General features: G+C 42.2%; 2 protein-coding genes across 4 annotated transcripts in view; one reads left to right on the top strand and one right to left on the bottom strand.

Annotated features, from left to right (window-relative positions):
• Positions 1 to 1,646, bottom strand: part of FBXW2 (F-box and WD repeat domain containing 2) — a 31,455-nt gene extending 29,809 nt beyond the window's left edge. The window contains exon 1 of the mRNA XM_017884202.1: positions 1,427 to 1,646. Coding sequence (XP_017739691.1) covers positions 1,427 to 1,625 — 199 coding nt within the window. The 5' untranslated portion in view covers positions 1,626 to 1,646. The remainder of the gene's footprint in view (positions 1 to 1,426) is intronic.
• A 127-nt stretch (positions 1,647 to 1,773) lies between these two features.
• Positions 1,774 to 8,560, top strand: B3GALT9 (beta-1,3-galactosyltransferase 9). Of its 3 annotated transcripts, XM_017884228.1 has the most exons (4): positions 1,774 to 1,915; positions 2,089 to 2,204; positions 4,704 to 4,891; positions 7,228 to 8,560. In XM_017884228.1, exons 3-4 carry the CDS (start codon positions 4,817 to 4,819, stop codon positions 7,849 to 7,851), a joined length of 699 nt encoding a protein of 232 aa, XP_017739717.1. In that variant the 5' UTR covers positions 1,774 to 1,915; positions 2,089 to 2,204; positions 4,704 to 4,816; the 3' UTR covers positions 7,852 to 8,560. The 3 variants fall into 3 exon arrangements, 2 of the variants coding, with proteins under 2 accessions (XP_017739717.1, XP_017739716.1); XM_017884227.1 differs by having other exon boundaries at positions 1,774 to 2,204; XR_001887710.1 differs by lacking the exon at positions 4,704 to 4,891 and having other exon boundaries at positions 1,774 to 2,204.
• The last annotated feature ends 6,252 nt before the right edge of the window (positions 8,561 to 14,812 follow it).

The following is a 14,812-nucleotide window of genomic DNA, read 5'->3' as shown; positions in this document are numbered from 1 at the left end:
AAAAAAAAAAAAAAAAAAATAAAGAAAAGAAAAGAAAAGAAAAGAGAACCTGTTTATTGCAGGCTCTCGTTTCCCAGCAGGTGCCTTATCCTATCTACATTCCCTGCTGTTTGGCCCCCTTACCCCACGCCCCTACCTCAGAGTTAACATTCAACTTGCCCTCTTGCATTCAGTATCAATAATCACAAAGTGGGTCATGTAACAAAAAGACTCCTAAATTGGCAAAAGAGCCCGGGTTTGGTCTCAGGTTCTGCCATTAACTCCCTATGTTACCTTAGGCAACTCACATATTTATATTGGTTTTAAAGAAAAAGTACCATTGGTAAACATCTCATTTGATCTTCATAACCTCATGGAAGGTATCAGTAATGCCGCCCTTAACTAACATGATGAGGAAATTTATGGCTCAAGAAGTGGAGTGGCTTTCCCAGAATGGCATAGGAAGTAGCAGGCTCAGTATTTTGCCCAGTACCCACCCTCCCCAAACCTATACTCTGAGGTATTAGAGACAGGACCTTCTGAAAAACAGTGTAAATGTGTTTTCCCCTCCTACTCCTCCATCAGAACTTGGCCTAGTCAAGAGTGAAAGCAACATAATTGTTAGTGTTAGAGGGGAGGAGGCTTCATTTCCCCCTCTTTTCTTATCAAGGAGTACAGAGGCGTCGAAAATGTGTAACACCTATAAACTTACATATGCATAAAATGTATTCTGAATATTCAAGAAGCTGACAACCCTGGTTGCCTCCAGACAGAACTGGAGAAAAGGAATGAGAGGTCCCTTTTTATCGTATACCTTTTAAAACTGAAAACCATGTAAGTATGATATACTATCAAAAGACAGCCTTTAGTTTTAAGGTGAATTTTTTAAAGCTTTGAAAGAATACAAATAATGTTTATAAAAATGCGTTCTGCAACTCCACTTGTTGCTGGGTGACCTTGGGCAAAACACTTCACCTGTCTCACGCCCTGTTTCCCCACTTGTAAAATACAGCCACGAAGAGCATTACCTACAAGGGCTTTTATGAGGGTTAAACAAGATAGTGCACGTAAAGCGTTTAACACAGTACCTGGCACGCTGTAAGCCTACAGCAAATGTCAGTTACCATTTTTACTTAGCATTAATATTGTTATCTTTGCTTTACTTCAAGCAGCACCCCCACACACACACCTGTTTTCACGGCATGCCCACAATTATGGCGCAGCACAGCTCTTTGTACTTCATAAACCACCTCATCACACTTCATCTTTCAAACGTTTGGTAGCCCTGGGACATCACTGTTAACTCATTTTGCAACTAAGGAAATGGAGGCAGTAGGAGGCAGTAACTCCGAAACCCTGTTTCCCATTTCTAAAATCCAGATCCCATCAACCCATTCGTCGCTCCCAGTTCCCTTGCTCTCGGAACCGTGTTCCGCGCGGCACTGACCTGAGCGAGCGCCCCGGGGCCCGGGACCTCGCGCCGGGTTCACAGCTACTAGGCACGCTCGGGCCGCCAGAGCCTCGCAGCGGCCGGGTCCGCTCCGCAGCCATGGCGCCTGCAGGGAGAGAAAAACAGCCAAGGCGCGGCAGGTCAGCAGAGGCGCGGGCGCCTGAAAGTCCCCTCCCCGACCGGCCCCGCCTCGCATACAGACCTGGACCTGCGGCCGCCGCTCCTGGTCCACAGCCTCACTGGGGAGCGGCTTCCGGTGCTGCCTGCGTCATCTCCGCGCGTCCCTCAGCTCCGCGGCCCCCGGCGGAAGCGGCTGCACTTCCGGTCCCCGCCCGGAGGTGGGTGGTGGGTGGTAGGAGGCTGGAGGCTGGGAGTAGGGGATGGGAGGAAAGCGTCCCGGGAAGTTGAACGCTCGCTGCGCGGCCCTCACGATGCTTAGGCCGGGTGCAACCTAGAACAGAGCTTCTTTTCGTACCGTACATCCAGGTTTGCATACCGCTTTTGTGTCGCTCCTCCAATCCGATCTTGCACCAGCTCTGCAGTAGGCTTTCTTATTAGCCTCATTTTCGGAGGAGAGGGAGCTGTGGCTCAGGGAAGTTGAGACGTGTCCAAATTCATACAACCTGTTGGGCACCTCTTTATCCCGAACACTATTCTAGGGGATAGGGTTCGTGAACAAAAACGCAAAAATCCCTGACCGCCTGGGGCTTAACATCTATTAGAAGGAGGAAGACAGACTAAGTAAGGCATGTGAAAAGGAGAGAAATAAAGCAAGGTAAGGAAGTTGTTGAATGAAAAAAAACAAGTGATGTAGATTTGAATGAATCACAACATTTACACTCTGGCTATGGCCTGGTTACTTAACCTCTCAGACTTTGCTTCATCTGCATAGAAATTATAGTGAACTCCCCATCGGTAGGCTCTGAGGATTGAAGGAAATTAAGCATGCAAACCTTTTTGCTTCAAGAACTAAAACTGAGCTAAAAAATTCCACACACCCTTACTCAACACTTGTGTACCATCGCAGCTCCCACAACAACTGCACAAGCTAGTAACTATTATTAAGCCCATTTTTAGAGATGGGGAAACTGAAATCAAAAGAGGTTTAGGCATCTTGCCTAAGGTCATAGTAAATGGCTGTCATTGGATTTCAACCCAAACTGACTTCAGAGCACAAGGTATCCAATTTTTTTTTTTTTTTTTTTTTTTTTTTTTTTTTTTTTTTGAGGCAACGTATCACTGTCGCCCAGGCTGGAGTACAGTGACAACGATCTTGGCTCACTGCAGCCTCAACTTCTCCAGGCTCAAGCGATCCTCCCACCTCAGCCTCCTGAGTAGATGGGACCACAGATGCGTGTCACCATGCCCAGCTAATTGTGTGTGTGTGTGTGTGTGTGTATTTTTGTAGAGGTAGGGTTTCGCTATGTTGCCCGGGCTGGTCTTGTACTCCTAGGCTCAAGTGATGCACCTGCCTAGGCCTCCCAAAAAGTGCTTGGATTACAGGGGTGAACCATGATGCCCAGCACACAAGTTATCCTTGTTTCTCTGTAAGGGTTCCTAAACCATATATGCATACACACACATTCACATGCATCTTATACCAACACTGTCCAATAGGCCTTTTGCCAATGATGGAGTTGTTCTCTTGGTGCTGTCCAATAAGTCAGTCACTAGCCTCTTGTGGCTACTGAACACTTGAAAAGTACCTGATGTAAATGAACTAAATTCTTAATTTTATTTAATTTTAATAGCCACATGTGGCTAATGGCTACCATGCTTGATGGCACAGTCCAATAATATAACATAAACAATGACAAAGACACATATCCACTAGACAGTAGAGCATAGCCAAGGTTCCAAGCATCCTGACTTCATCTTGGATACTTGAAACAAGGGAAATAAAAATTGATTATGTGGGGTGGAAGTCAATTATGGTGTCCTAAAAGTAAGGTCTCAAGAGAGCAAATTTGATTTCCTAAGCAACAGGATGTCACTCTAGACTTCTAAGTCAGAACATGACTGATGACAGCATTATAAGACATTTAGGAAGACATGGATAATACAGATTGGATACTCTCTATGAAAGGGAAGGCAGTAGCAGGGTAATCAAGAAAATCAAGCACCCGTATCTCTGGAGCAAACATTCTGAACCCCAGTACAGTTTGATGAATCAAATTGAAAAGTGCAGATGGAGCTGCCCCAGAGATAATATTGTTTGGACCTCTCATAACAAAGAAACCAAACTGTGCAAATTTAAGCCCAGAGGGGATCCAGGAGCAAAATTCATGACTATAAAACATGTTTTAAATTGCAAAATGGAAGTAATATTTAATTAGATACAAGACCTATTCAATTGTTAATTTCAGTATATGTAAAATTGTTAAGTTCAATATATGTAAAATTCCCTTTCATTTGAAATTTTAGGTTAGATTTTTTTCCCACCTTGTAAATATTTTCAAGATTGTGTGATGATTGCTGAGAAAACATAGCTTTAAATATAAGAAGGTATTCCTAGCCAAAGAATTACAAAAGCTGTTGTAAATGGCTGTTGGGTGTTGAAGGAAAGGATAAAATATAGCCTGCTATGAGAACAGAATGATCAGTATAATTGCTTGTGTGACAGGAACATGAAAATATGCTGAATGTTGTTTATTTTCTTGAAATAAACTTGCTGGTAAAAATGATGTTTGGGATAATTCCTACACATGCATGCTCCAGGAAAGGAGAAAACATCAAATGTTTAGTTTCTTCAATTCCGGCTAAAATGGACTATATGTTGTCTTCCATTTTGAGCTAAACTTGCCTGGGGGAGGTAGTTCAGATAACTTAAAATTGATTTAGTAAAGTGCTTGCATAGCCCATACTAGGGATTCTGAATCTTTCCCAATGAACCATACACCAGACCTCAGCAGATGATGTTTCTTTGGGAGAAAATAACACATCCACTACAGATGAAAAATATTCCTCTATGTCTAGCACAGTTTTTGCATGTGTATGTACCAGGGAGCAGGCATTACTGCAGCTGTTTAGTTTCTTGAGATGCACTCCAAAAATATAGGTTATATCTACTTGCACAGCGATGCTGTGGAGAAGTGACCTGGGTAACTGTTCTTTGAATTTCCACACATACTTTACCAGGAACTCAGTATAAAGACATGGGGTCAGTTTCATGAAGTACACAGGGTTGGAAGCATTTGAAGAGGTTTGCTTTTTCTATTCTTTGTTCTGGATTCACTCTAGCTGTAACATGATCAGCACCCACTCTCCTGTGCAGTCAGCAGGTATTCTAGGATCCAAGCTCAGGTTCATTGGCAAGAAACCTTATCCTCAAAGGTTGAGGCACAAAGTACTTTACTGCAATTGCTGTTGGACTGGAGTGATCCTGAGATGCATTTGGGCATAACTTGGCATCTGAACTCAATAATTTCTAAGACCCTGAAATTGCTCACAGGCAACATGCAAGTAAGTTTCTTATAATCTTTAAAGCATTTGATGTCTAGTAAAATAGGCTTTGAGGAAGCTGAAACTTTTTCTATGTGTAAATGAGAAAATGGAAAGGAGTTCAGGTTATCATTGCTGGGTTTTTCTGTTTTGTTGTGTTTTTTGACTATTTAAAGAACATGGGGGCCAGGCGTGGTGGCTCACGCCTGTCATCTCAGCACTTTGGGAGGCCGAGGCAGGCGGATCACCTGAGGTCAGGAGTTCAAGACCACCCTAGCCAATGTGGTGAAACCCCGTCTCTACTAAAAGTACAAACATTACCTGGGAGTGGTCGTGCACACCTGTAATCCCAGCTACTTGGGAGGCTGAGGCAGGAGAATCTCTTGAACCTGGGAGGTGGAGGTTGCAGTGACCCAAGATCATGCCACTATACTCTAGCCTGGGCCACAGAATGAGACTCTGTCTCAAATATAAGGAGAAAGAAAGAAAGAGTGAGCAAGGGAAGAAGGGAGGGAGGGAGGGAGGGAAAGAAGAGAAAGGAGGAAGGGAGGGAGGGAGGAGGGAGGAGGGAGGGGGAAGAAGGAAGGAAAGGAGGAAAGGAAGGAAGGAAGGAAGGAAGGAAGGGAAGGAAGGAAGGAAAAAAAGAAAAGAAAAGAAAGGAGTTGTGATTCTCCAATGGTTAAAAGTGAGCTTTGGAGCTGGGCACAGTGGCTCTCACCTGTAATCCCAGCACTTTGGAAGGCCGAGGTGGGCGAATCACCTGAGATCAGGAGTTTGAAACCAGCCTGGCCAACATCGCAAAACCCCATCTCTACTAAAAATACCAAAATTAGCTGGGCGTGGTGGCAGATGCCTGAAATCCCAGCTACTCAGGAGGCTGAGGCATGAGAACCACTTGAACCCAGGAGGCGGAGGTTGCGGTGAGCCAAGATCTGCAGCCTGGGAGAAAGAGCGACACTCCATCTCAAAAAAAAAAAAAGAGTGAGCTTTGGAATCTGACCGATTTGAGTTCAAATCATGCTCTATCCTAACCTCTTACCCACTGTGTGATCTTGGGCAAATTACTAAGCTACTCAGATGCTCAGCTTAATTATGAAAATAACCTATCTGAAAGGGATATTACCAGGGCTAAATGAGTTAAGACACATAAAATGCTTATCACAATGCCTGGCACAAAAGCAAGTGCATAATAGGAGGTAACAATTATTATGGGAGGCTTTATTGATTGAAGAGCCAATGAAAAGGGATTTAATTCATTTAATATTCCCTGGCTCTGTTATATTACAATTCTGCACACGCCCTTTCAGACAGAAAGTTTCCATCTGCATTGATGAGGTAGAGTAAGCTTGGCCTAGATCTATCTTACATCTCTGAAGAGGTGCTATGCAGATAGCAGTAATCTGTCCATATCGATGGAAATGTCAGATAGATTAGGAGACATTGTCTTTATTTATTTATATTTTTTTGAGATGGAGGCTTGCTCTGTCGCCCAGGCTGGAGTGCAGTGGCCAGATCTCAGCTCACTGCAAGCTCCGCCTCCCGGGTTTACGCCATTCTCCTGCCTCAGCCTCCCGAGTAGCTGGGACTACAGGCGCCCGCCACCTCGCCTGGCTAGTTTTTTGTTTTTTGTTTTTTTTTTAGTAGAGACGGGGTTTCACCGTGTTAGCCAGGATGGTCTCGATCTCCTGACCTCGTGATCTGCCCGTCTCGGCCTCCCAAAGTGCTAGGATTACAGGCTTGAGCCACCGCGCCCGGCCAGGAGACATTGTCAAAACAAACTCTGATTCAGTATTAGATTGAATTGGAAAGTCATACTAGAAGAATGTAAATATTTGATAGTAGCCAGGATGCCATGGCTAACAAAAGCAGCCACTTCATGGAAAAATAGCCCCTGACTTTTGTAATTAGAGAAGAAATGGATCCAGGTGCTCCCATTCAAGAAAGAACATCATGTATTTTCCTACAGGTTTTTATCACAATGATACCACTTGTTAAGTTATATCCATGTGTCTGTGTCCAATTCTTGGTAATCCCAATGTCCAAGACAGTGCCTTGTATATAGTAAGTAAGCAAGCTTTTTTCTAAACAAGGAAGAGAACAACCAACTAACACTTTACTCGGTGTTCACTTTGTGCCAAATACTGGAATCAGCAGCACTGGAGAAGACAGAGACACGATGCCTGCTGTCCAGGAGACCACGATCTAGTGGAAGAAATAGATAATAACAATATATCACAATAAACACTTAAAGTAGAGTGTACTGCTAAATGCTGTGAGAGGTCCGTATAGGGCTCAGTGAGGGCAAAAACAGGAATAGAGATGAAGCCTGAATGAACACTTGTCCTTTTCTTTTTTAGGTGACTTTCTGCAGACTTCGGACTCATCAGTGGTGTTTCATTCTTTTTAATGTCATCCTATTTCATGCCTTGCTTTTTGGGGCTGACTTTGTGGAGGAATACTTTCTGCATTCTTTGCCTTATATAGATATGAAAGTTCTTGAAATTAAGAATAAGGCAAGAAAATTGAACATAGAACCCCTAAGAAGTAATCTCTCCAAATATTATGTCCTGAGCCAGTCGGAAGTATGTAAAGGGAAGAACATTTTTCTGCTGTCTCTTATCTTCAGTAGCCCAGGAAATGGAACAAGACGGGACCTCATTAGGAAAACTTGGGGCAATGTGACCAGTGTCCAAGGGCATCCCATTCTCACACTGTTTGCTTTGGGAATGCCTGTTTCAGTGACTACCCAGAAAGAGATCAACAAAGAGTCCCGTAAGAATAATGATATAATTGAAGGAATCTTCTTGGACAGTTCTGAGAACCAAACCCTGAAGATCATTGCAATGATACAGTGGGCTGTGGCTTTCTGCCCTAATGCCCTGTTCATTCTCAAGGTAGATGAAGAGATGTTTGTCAGTCTACCAAGCTTGGTAGACTATCTTCTCAATCTGAAAGAACACCTAGAAGATATCTATGTATGAAGAGTTATTCATCAGGTTACACCCAATAGAGATCCTCAGAACAGAGACTTTGTCCCTCTTAGTGAGTACCCAGAAAAATACTACCCAGATTACTGCAGTGGTGAGGCCTTTATAATGTCCCAAGATGTGGCTCAAATGATGTATGTGGTTTTCAAAGAAGTACCCATGATGGTGCCAGCTGATGTGTTTGTAGGAATTTGTGCTAAGTCCGTTGGCCTTATACCCATCCACAGCTCAAGGTTTTCTGGGAAAAGGCACATTAGATACAACAGATGTTGCTATAAGTTCATTTTTACATCCTCAGAAATTGCAGATCCTGGAACGCCCCTGGCATGGAAGGAAATTAATGATGGAAAAGAATGTACACTGTTTGAGACATACTATGGGCTCGTTTCCTGCAAACTTCTGACGTACCTTGACAGCTTTAAACGTTTTCACATAGAGACCATAAAAAACAATCCCACGTATTTTGGTGATTAGGATTTCTTTAATTTTCCTTATGAGTCTATTATTTTAAAGTTACCTTCTACCTTGTTATGGAAAGCATCCCTTCTTTCTGTGTTTTATGTAGGTTCTCTGAATCTTTAATTTTACTTGCAAAGGTACAAAATGTTTTCTGTGCTCTGGTGTACTCAATTACTGAGATCTCATTTTAAGAAATTTAAGTTGGTGTAGCATGATTCTTTTCAAAATAAAATATTTCTTTCAGAAGAGAAAACATTATGTTTCATTGTTTGTTTTGTTTTTTGGGTTTTTTTGTTTGTTTGTTTTCTTGAGACAGGATCTGGCTCTGTCGCCCAGGCTGGAGTGCAGTGGCACAATGTCAGCTTACTGCAACCTCCACCGCCTGGGCTCAAGGGTTCCTCCCACCTCAGCCTTTTGAGTAGTTGAGACTATAGGCATGAGCCACCATGCCCGGCTAATTTTTGTTTTGTTTTTTTTTTTTTTTTTGAGACAAGAGTCTCACTCTGTCACCCAGGCTGCAGTGCAGTGGCACTATCTTAGCTCACTACAACCTCCGCCTCCCGATTCAAGCAGTTCTCCTGCCTCAGCCTCCCAAGTAGCTGGGATTACAAGTGCCCACCACCACGCCTGGCTAATTTTTTGTATTTTTAGTAGAGACAGGGTTTCACCATGTTGGCCAGGCTGATCTCGAACTCCTGGCCTCAAGTGATCCACCCCCCTCGGCCTCCCAGAGTGCTGGGATTACAGGTGTGAGCCACCATGCCTGGCCTAATTTTTGTATTTTTTGTAGAGATGAGGGTTTCATCATGTTGCCCAGGCTGGTCTCGAACTCCTGGGCTCAAGTGATCCACCCACCTCAGCCTCCCAAAGTGTTGGGATTACAGGTGTGAGGAACCACACCTGGCCAATATACAATTTATTATAACTAAGTTTTTTTATAAACTGACAAAAATTATGTACATTTATGTTGTACAACATGTTTTGATATATGTATATGCTGTTGAATGGCTAAATCAAGCTATTTAACATATGCATCACTTGACTTTTTTTTTTGTAGTGAGAACACTTAAAATCTACTAGCAATTATCAAATATTCATATATTGTTGTTAACTGTCATGACCATGATGTATGATAGATCTCTTAAACTTACTCCTCATGTCTAACAAAAATGTTGGCTCTCTTGGCCATATCTGCCAAGTTTTCCCAACCCCCAGCCTCTGGTAACCTCCATTTACTCTCTATTTCTATGAATTTGAGTTTTTTTACACCCCACATATAAGTGAGCTCGTGCCCTTATTTGTCCTTCAATGCCTGGTTTATTTCACTTAACATAATGCACTCCAGGTTCATCCATATTGTTGGAAATGACAGAATTTCTTTCATTTATAAGGCTGAATAGCATTTTATTGTGGATATATACTACATTTTCTTGATTTCTTCATGCACTGGTGGACACTTAGATAGATGCCACTAATCTTGTGAATAATGCTGCATTGAATATGGGGAGTGCAGATATCTCTTTGACATACTGTTTTAATATCTTTTGGATATACATCCAGTAACGGAATTGCTAGATTTTATGGTAGTTCTATTTTTAATTTTGTGAGGAACTTCCATAATGGCTGTATTATTGGTTTACCATAATGGCTCATTGTGGTTTTACTTTGCATTTCCCTGATGATTAGTGGTATTGAGCTTTTTTTTTTTTTTTTTTTTTTTCCCCACATACTTATTGGCCCTTTGTACTTCTTCTTTTGAGAAATGTCTATTTAGGGCCTTTGGTCATTTCTAAATCGAGTTATTTGGGCAGGGCACGGTGGCTCATGGCTGTTATCCCAGCACTTTGGGAGGCCAAGGCGGGTGGGTCACCTGAGATAGTTCAAGACTAGCCTGGCCAACAGGGTGAAACCCTGTCTCTACTAAACATACAAAAAATTAGCTGGACATGGTGGTGTGTGCCTGTAATCCCAGCTACTGTGGAGGTTGACACAGGAAAATCGCTTGAAACCAAGAGGTGGAGGTTGCAGTGAGCTGAGATCATGCCACTGCACTCCAGCCTGGGCAACAGTCTGAGACTCCATCTCAAAAAAATAATAATAAAATAAATAAATCAAGTGATTTGTTTTCATGTTATTGTGTTGTTTGAGTCCCTTTTCTGTTTGTTCCCCAGAACAGATATATGGCTTGCAAATATTTTCTCCCATTCCATAGGTTATCTCTTCACTGTTTGCTGCTTTTGATATGCACAAGCTTTATAGTTTGCTATAATCTCATTTGTCTATTTTAGCTTTTGTTGCCTATACTTAAGGGGTCATAGCCAAGAAAATCTTTGCTCAGACCAATGTCATGGAGCTTCTTCCACCTATGTTTTCTTCTAGTAGTTGTACAGATCTTACATTTAAGGTCTTACATTTAATCTTTAATCCATTGTGAGTTGATTTTTGTGTATAGTATGAGATGAGGGTATACTTTTATTATTCTGTAAGTAGATACCCAGTTCTCCCAGAACCATTCATTGTAAAGACTATCTTTTTCACAGTGAGTGTTCTTGGCATCTTTATCAAAAATCAATTGACTACCAATGCATGAATTTGCTTCTGGGCTCTTTATTGTGTTCCATTGGCCTATGTGTCTATTTTTATAGTGTACATGCTGTTTAGATTACTGTAGTTTTGTAACAGATGATCAAATCCAGTAGTATGATGCCTTCAGCTTTGCTGTTTTTGCTCAAGAGTGTTTTGGCTTTTCAGAGTCTTTCGTATTTTCATATGAATCTTAGGATTGTTTTTTCTATTTCTGTGAAGGTATCATTGGAGTTTTACTAGGATTTGAATTGAATCTGTATATGGTTTCAGGTAGCAGGGACATTTTAACATTAGTCCTTCCATTCCATGAATGTGGCATATCTTTTCTCTAATTTGTGTCATCTTCAATTTCTTTCATCAACGTTTAATAGTTTTTATTACACAGATTTTTTTACCTCCTAGTTTAAATTTACTCCTAAGTATTTTGGGATTTTTTCTGATGCTATGATAAAAAGGATAGTTTTCTTCTTTTCTTTTTCAGATAGTACATTGTTAGAATATGAAAATGCTACTGATTTTCATAAGTTGATTTTTTTCCCTGCAACTTTACTGAATTTGGTTATCAGTTCTAACAGTTTTTGTTTTGTTTTGAGATGGAGTCTTGCTCTGTTGCCCAGGCTGGAGTGCAGTGGCACAATCTCGGCTCACTGCAAGCTCTGCCTCCCAGATTCAAGCAATTCTCCTGTTTCAGCCTCCCGAGTAGCTGGGACTACAGGCACCAGCCACCACGCCTGGCTAATTTTTGTATTTTTGGTAGAGACGGGGTTCCACCATATTGGTCAGGCTGATCTCAAACTCCTGACCTCAGGTGATCCACCCACCTCGGCCTCCCAAAGTGCTGGGATTCCAGGTGTGAGCCACCATGCCCAGTGCAGTTCTAACAGTTTTTGATGGAGTCTTTAGGGTTTTCTCTTATAAGGTCATATTGTCAGTAAACAGTGACAGTTTCACTTCTTCCTTTCCTATTTGGAAACATATATTTTTTTAATTTTTATATTTTATATATATACATATATTTGAGACAGGATCTCGCTCTGTTGCCCAGGCTGGAGTGCAATGGCATGAACACAGCTCACCGCATCCTTGACCTCCCAAGCTCAATAGATCCTCTTGCCTCAGCCCCCCGAATAGCTGAGAATACAGGTGTGCACCAACTCACCCAGACAACTTTTGTATTTTTTATAGAGATGGGATCTTGCCATGTTGCCCAGGCTGGTCTCAAACTCCTGGCCTCAAGTGATCCTCCTGCCTCAGCCTCCCAAAGTGTTGGGGTTACAGGTGTGAGCTACCACACCTGGCCTATTTGGATAATTTTATTTCTTTTTCTTTTTCTTTTTTTTGAGATGGAGTCTCACTCTGTCGCCCAGGCTAGAGTGTAGTGGCATGATCTCAGCTCACCGCAGTCTCCGCCTCCCGGGTTCAAGGGATTCTCCTACCTCAGCCTCCTGAGTAGTTGGGATTACAGGCGCCCAGCACCACCCCCGGCTGATTTTTGTATTTTTAGTAGAGACAAGATTTCACTGTGTTGGCCAGGCTGGTCTCGAACTCCTGCCCTCAGGTGATCCACCTGCCTCGGCCTCCCAAAGTGCTGGGATTACAGGCATTGGCCACTGCACCCAGCCAATTTTATTTCTTTTTCTTGTCTATTTGCTCAGGCTAGGACTTCCAATACTATATTGAACAGAAGTGGTGAGAGTGGGCATCCTTGTCTTGTTCCTGATTTTGGAGGAGAAGCTTTTAACTTTTTTTTCTGTTGAGAATGATATTAGCTATGTGTTTGTCATGTGTGGCCTTTATTGTGTGGAGGTACATTCTTTTAATACTTTAATTTTGAAAGTTTTTATCAGGAAAAAATGTTGAATTTTACCATATGCCTTTTTTGCATCTATTGAGATGCTCATATAATTTTTCCCTTTCATTCTGTTAATGTAGTGCATCATCTTTCTAGATTTGTGTATGTTGAGCTATCCTTGCATCCCTGGGATAAATCCCACTTGATTATGATGAATAATCCCTTTCATGTGCTGTTGAATTTACTTTGCTAGTATTTTATTGAGGATTTTTGTACCTATGTTTATCAGGGATATTGGCTGGGATCTTGTTTATTTGTGGCTTGTAATTTTCTTTTCATATAGTCTCTTTGTCTGGCTTTGCTATCAGGGTAATGCTGACCTCACAAAATGAGTTTGAAAGTATTCCCTCTTCTGTTTTCGGGGGAGAGTTTGAGAAGGATTGGTATTAGTTCTTTAAATGTTTGGTAGATGGCTTCAGCAGTGAAACCATTAGATCCCGGGCTTTTCGTTGACGGGAGATTTTTTATTGCTGATTCAATCTCTTTACTCTGTGCTGGTCGGTTCAGATTTTCCATTTCCTCATGATTTAGGATTGATGAGTTGTATGTGTCCAGGAATGTATCCATTTCTTCTAGGTTATCCGTGTTGTTGTTGTATAATTGTTCATAGTTGTCTCTTAAAATTCTTTTTTTTTTTTTTTATTGAGATGGGGTCTCGCTCTTTCGTCCAGGCTGGTGCAATCTTGGCTCACGGCAACCTCTGCCTCCCAGGTTCAAGTGATTCTCCTGCTTCAGCCTCTCTAGTGATGTGGGAATCAGGAGGACCAGACAGACCTTGGGGTATATACAGGAGGGTCTTTATTGAGTGCACTCAGACCCAGCAGACTTAATATCCAAAAACTAGGCCTAGAACAAAGACAGCACTTAACTTTTATATACACTTCAAAAAGAGGGTGGGCTAGCTTGAAGCAGGCTTACAGTGGAATGAAAGCAAGGATACAGAGGCACAACAAAGACAGTTAATCAAATTGTGACAGGTTCATAACTCAGGATTACACATGACTGTTGCTGTGCAGCCCAGATGTCCGTTATCTAGGTTTGCTCTAGTGCCTAGCACGGGCTTATCCATAACCTTCACTATGGTGCCCAGGTGGCTATATCTCAGGCCTGCTCAGACGGTTTATGGCCTTCACTCCACTGCTTAGATAAAACAGAATACTTGAAGTTACTGGTTACAGAGAACAGGAATCATAAACTCATACCATAAGAGAAAGGAAAATTTGTTTTTCTCGTTATGTTGAGGGAGTGCTGGGAGAGTCTTCAGGGCACGTTAGATAGTATTATCAAGACTTTTCCTGGGTCTGGGCTGTGCCTGTTGCTGCCTCTGGGGCAAGTCAGCCTAATACAGGGAAGCTTATTTCTCTCTCTTTTTTTTAAATTTTATTTTTCTTTATTTCTTTAATTTCCCACCTCACTAGTAGCTGGGATTACAGGTGCACATCATCATGCCTGGCTAATTTTTTGTATTTTTAATAGAGACAGGGTTTCACCATGTTGGCCAGGCTAGTTTTGAACTGCTGACCTCAAGTGATCACCCGCCTCAGCCTCCCAGAGTGCTGGGATTACAGGCGTGAGCCACTGCGCACAACCGATCCTTTGTACTTTTGTGTTATCAGTTGCAATATCTCCTCTTCCATTTCTGATTTTGCTTGACTCTTATCATATTTTTTTCTTATTTAGTCTACCTAAGGGTTCATCAACTTTATCTTTTGAAAAAACCAACTCTTAGTTTCATTAATCTTTTGTGTCATTTTTCTGGTGTCTATTTTATTTTTTTCTGCCCTGATCTTTGTTATTTCCTTCCTTTTGCTAACTTAGTTTCTCCTTCTCCTTCTCCTCCTCCTCCTCCTCCTTCTCCTCCTTCTCCTCCTCCTTCTCCTTCTTCTTCTCCTCCTCCTCCTCCTCTTCTCCTCCTTCCTTCCTCCTTCTCCTTCTTCTCCTCCTCCTCCTCCTCCTCCTTCTCCTCCTCCTCCTCCTTCTCCTCCTCCTTCTCCTCCTTCTCCTTCCCCTCCTCCTCCTCCTCCTCCTCCTCCTTCTCCTTCTTCTTCTTTTGAACAG

Source organism: Rhinopithecus bieti, unplaced genomic scaffold (genome assembly GCF_001698545.2).
Source record: "Rhinopithecus bieti isolate Rb0 unplaced genomic scaffold, ASM169854v2 scaffold_13710, whole genome shotgun sequence".
NCBI classification, from domain to species: domain Eukaryota; kingdom Metazoa; phylum Chordata; class Mammalia; order Primates; family Cercopithecidae; genus Rhinopithecus; species Rhinopithecus bieti.
Note: the sequence above shows the minus strand (reverse complement) of the source record. Positions and strands in the feature narration are given on the sequence as shown.

Coding starts and splice junctions, on each gene's coding strand:
- B3GALT9 (XM_017884228.1), top strand. CDS start 4,817: ATGCATTTGGGCATAACTTGGCATCTGAACTCAATAATTTCTAAGACC. Junction 4,892..7,227: donor TGCTCACAGGCAACATGCAA/GTAAGTTTCTTA, acceptor TTTCTTTTTTAG/GTGACTTTCTGCAGACTTCG.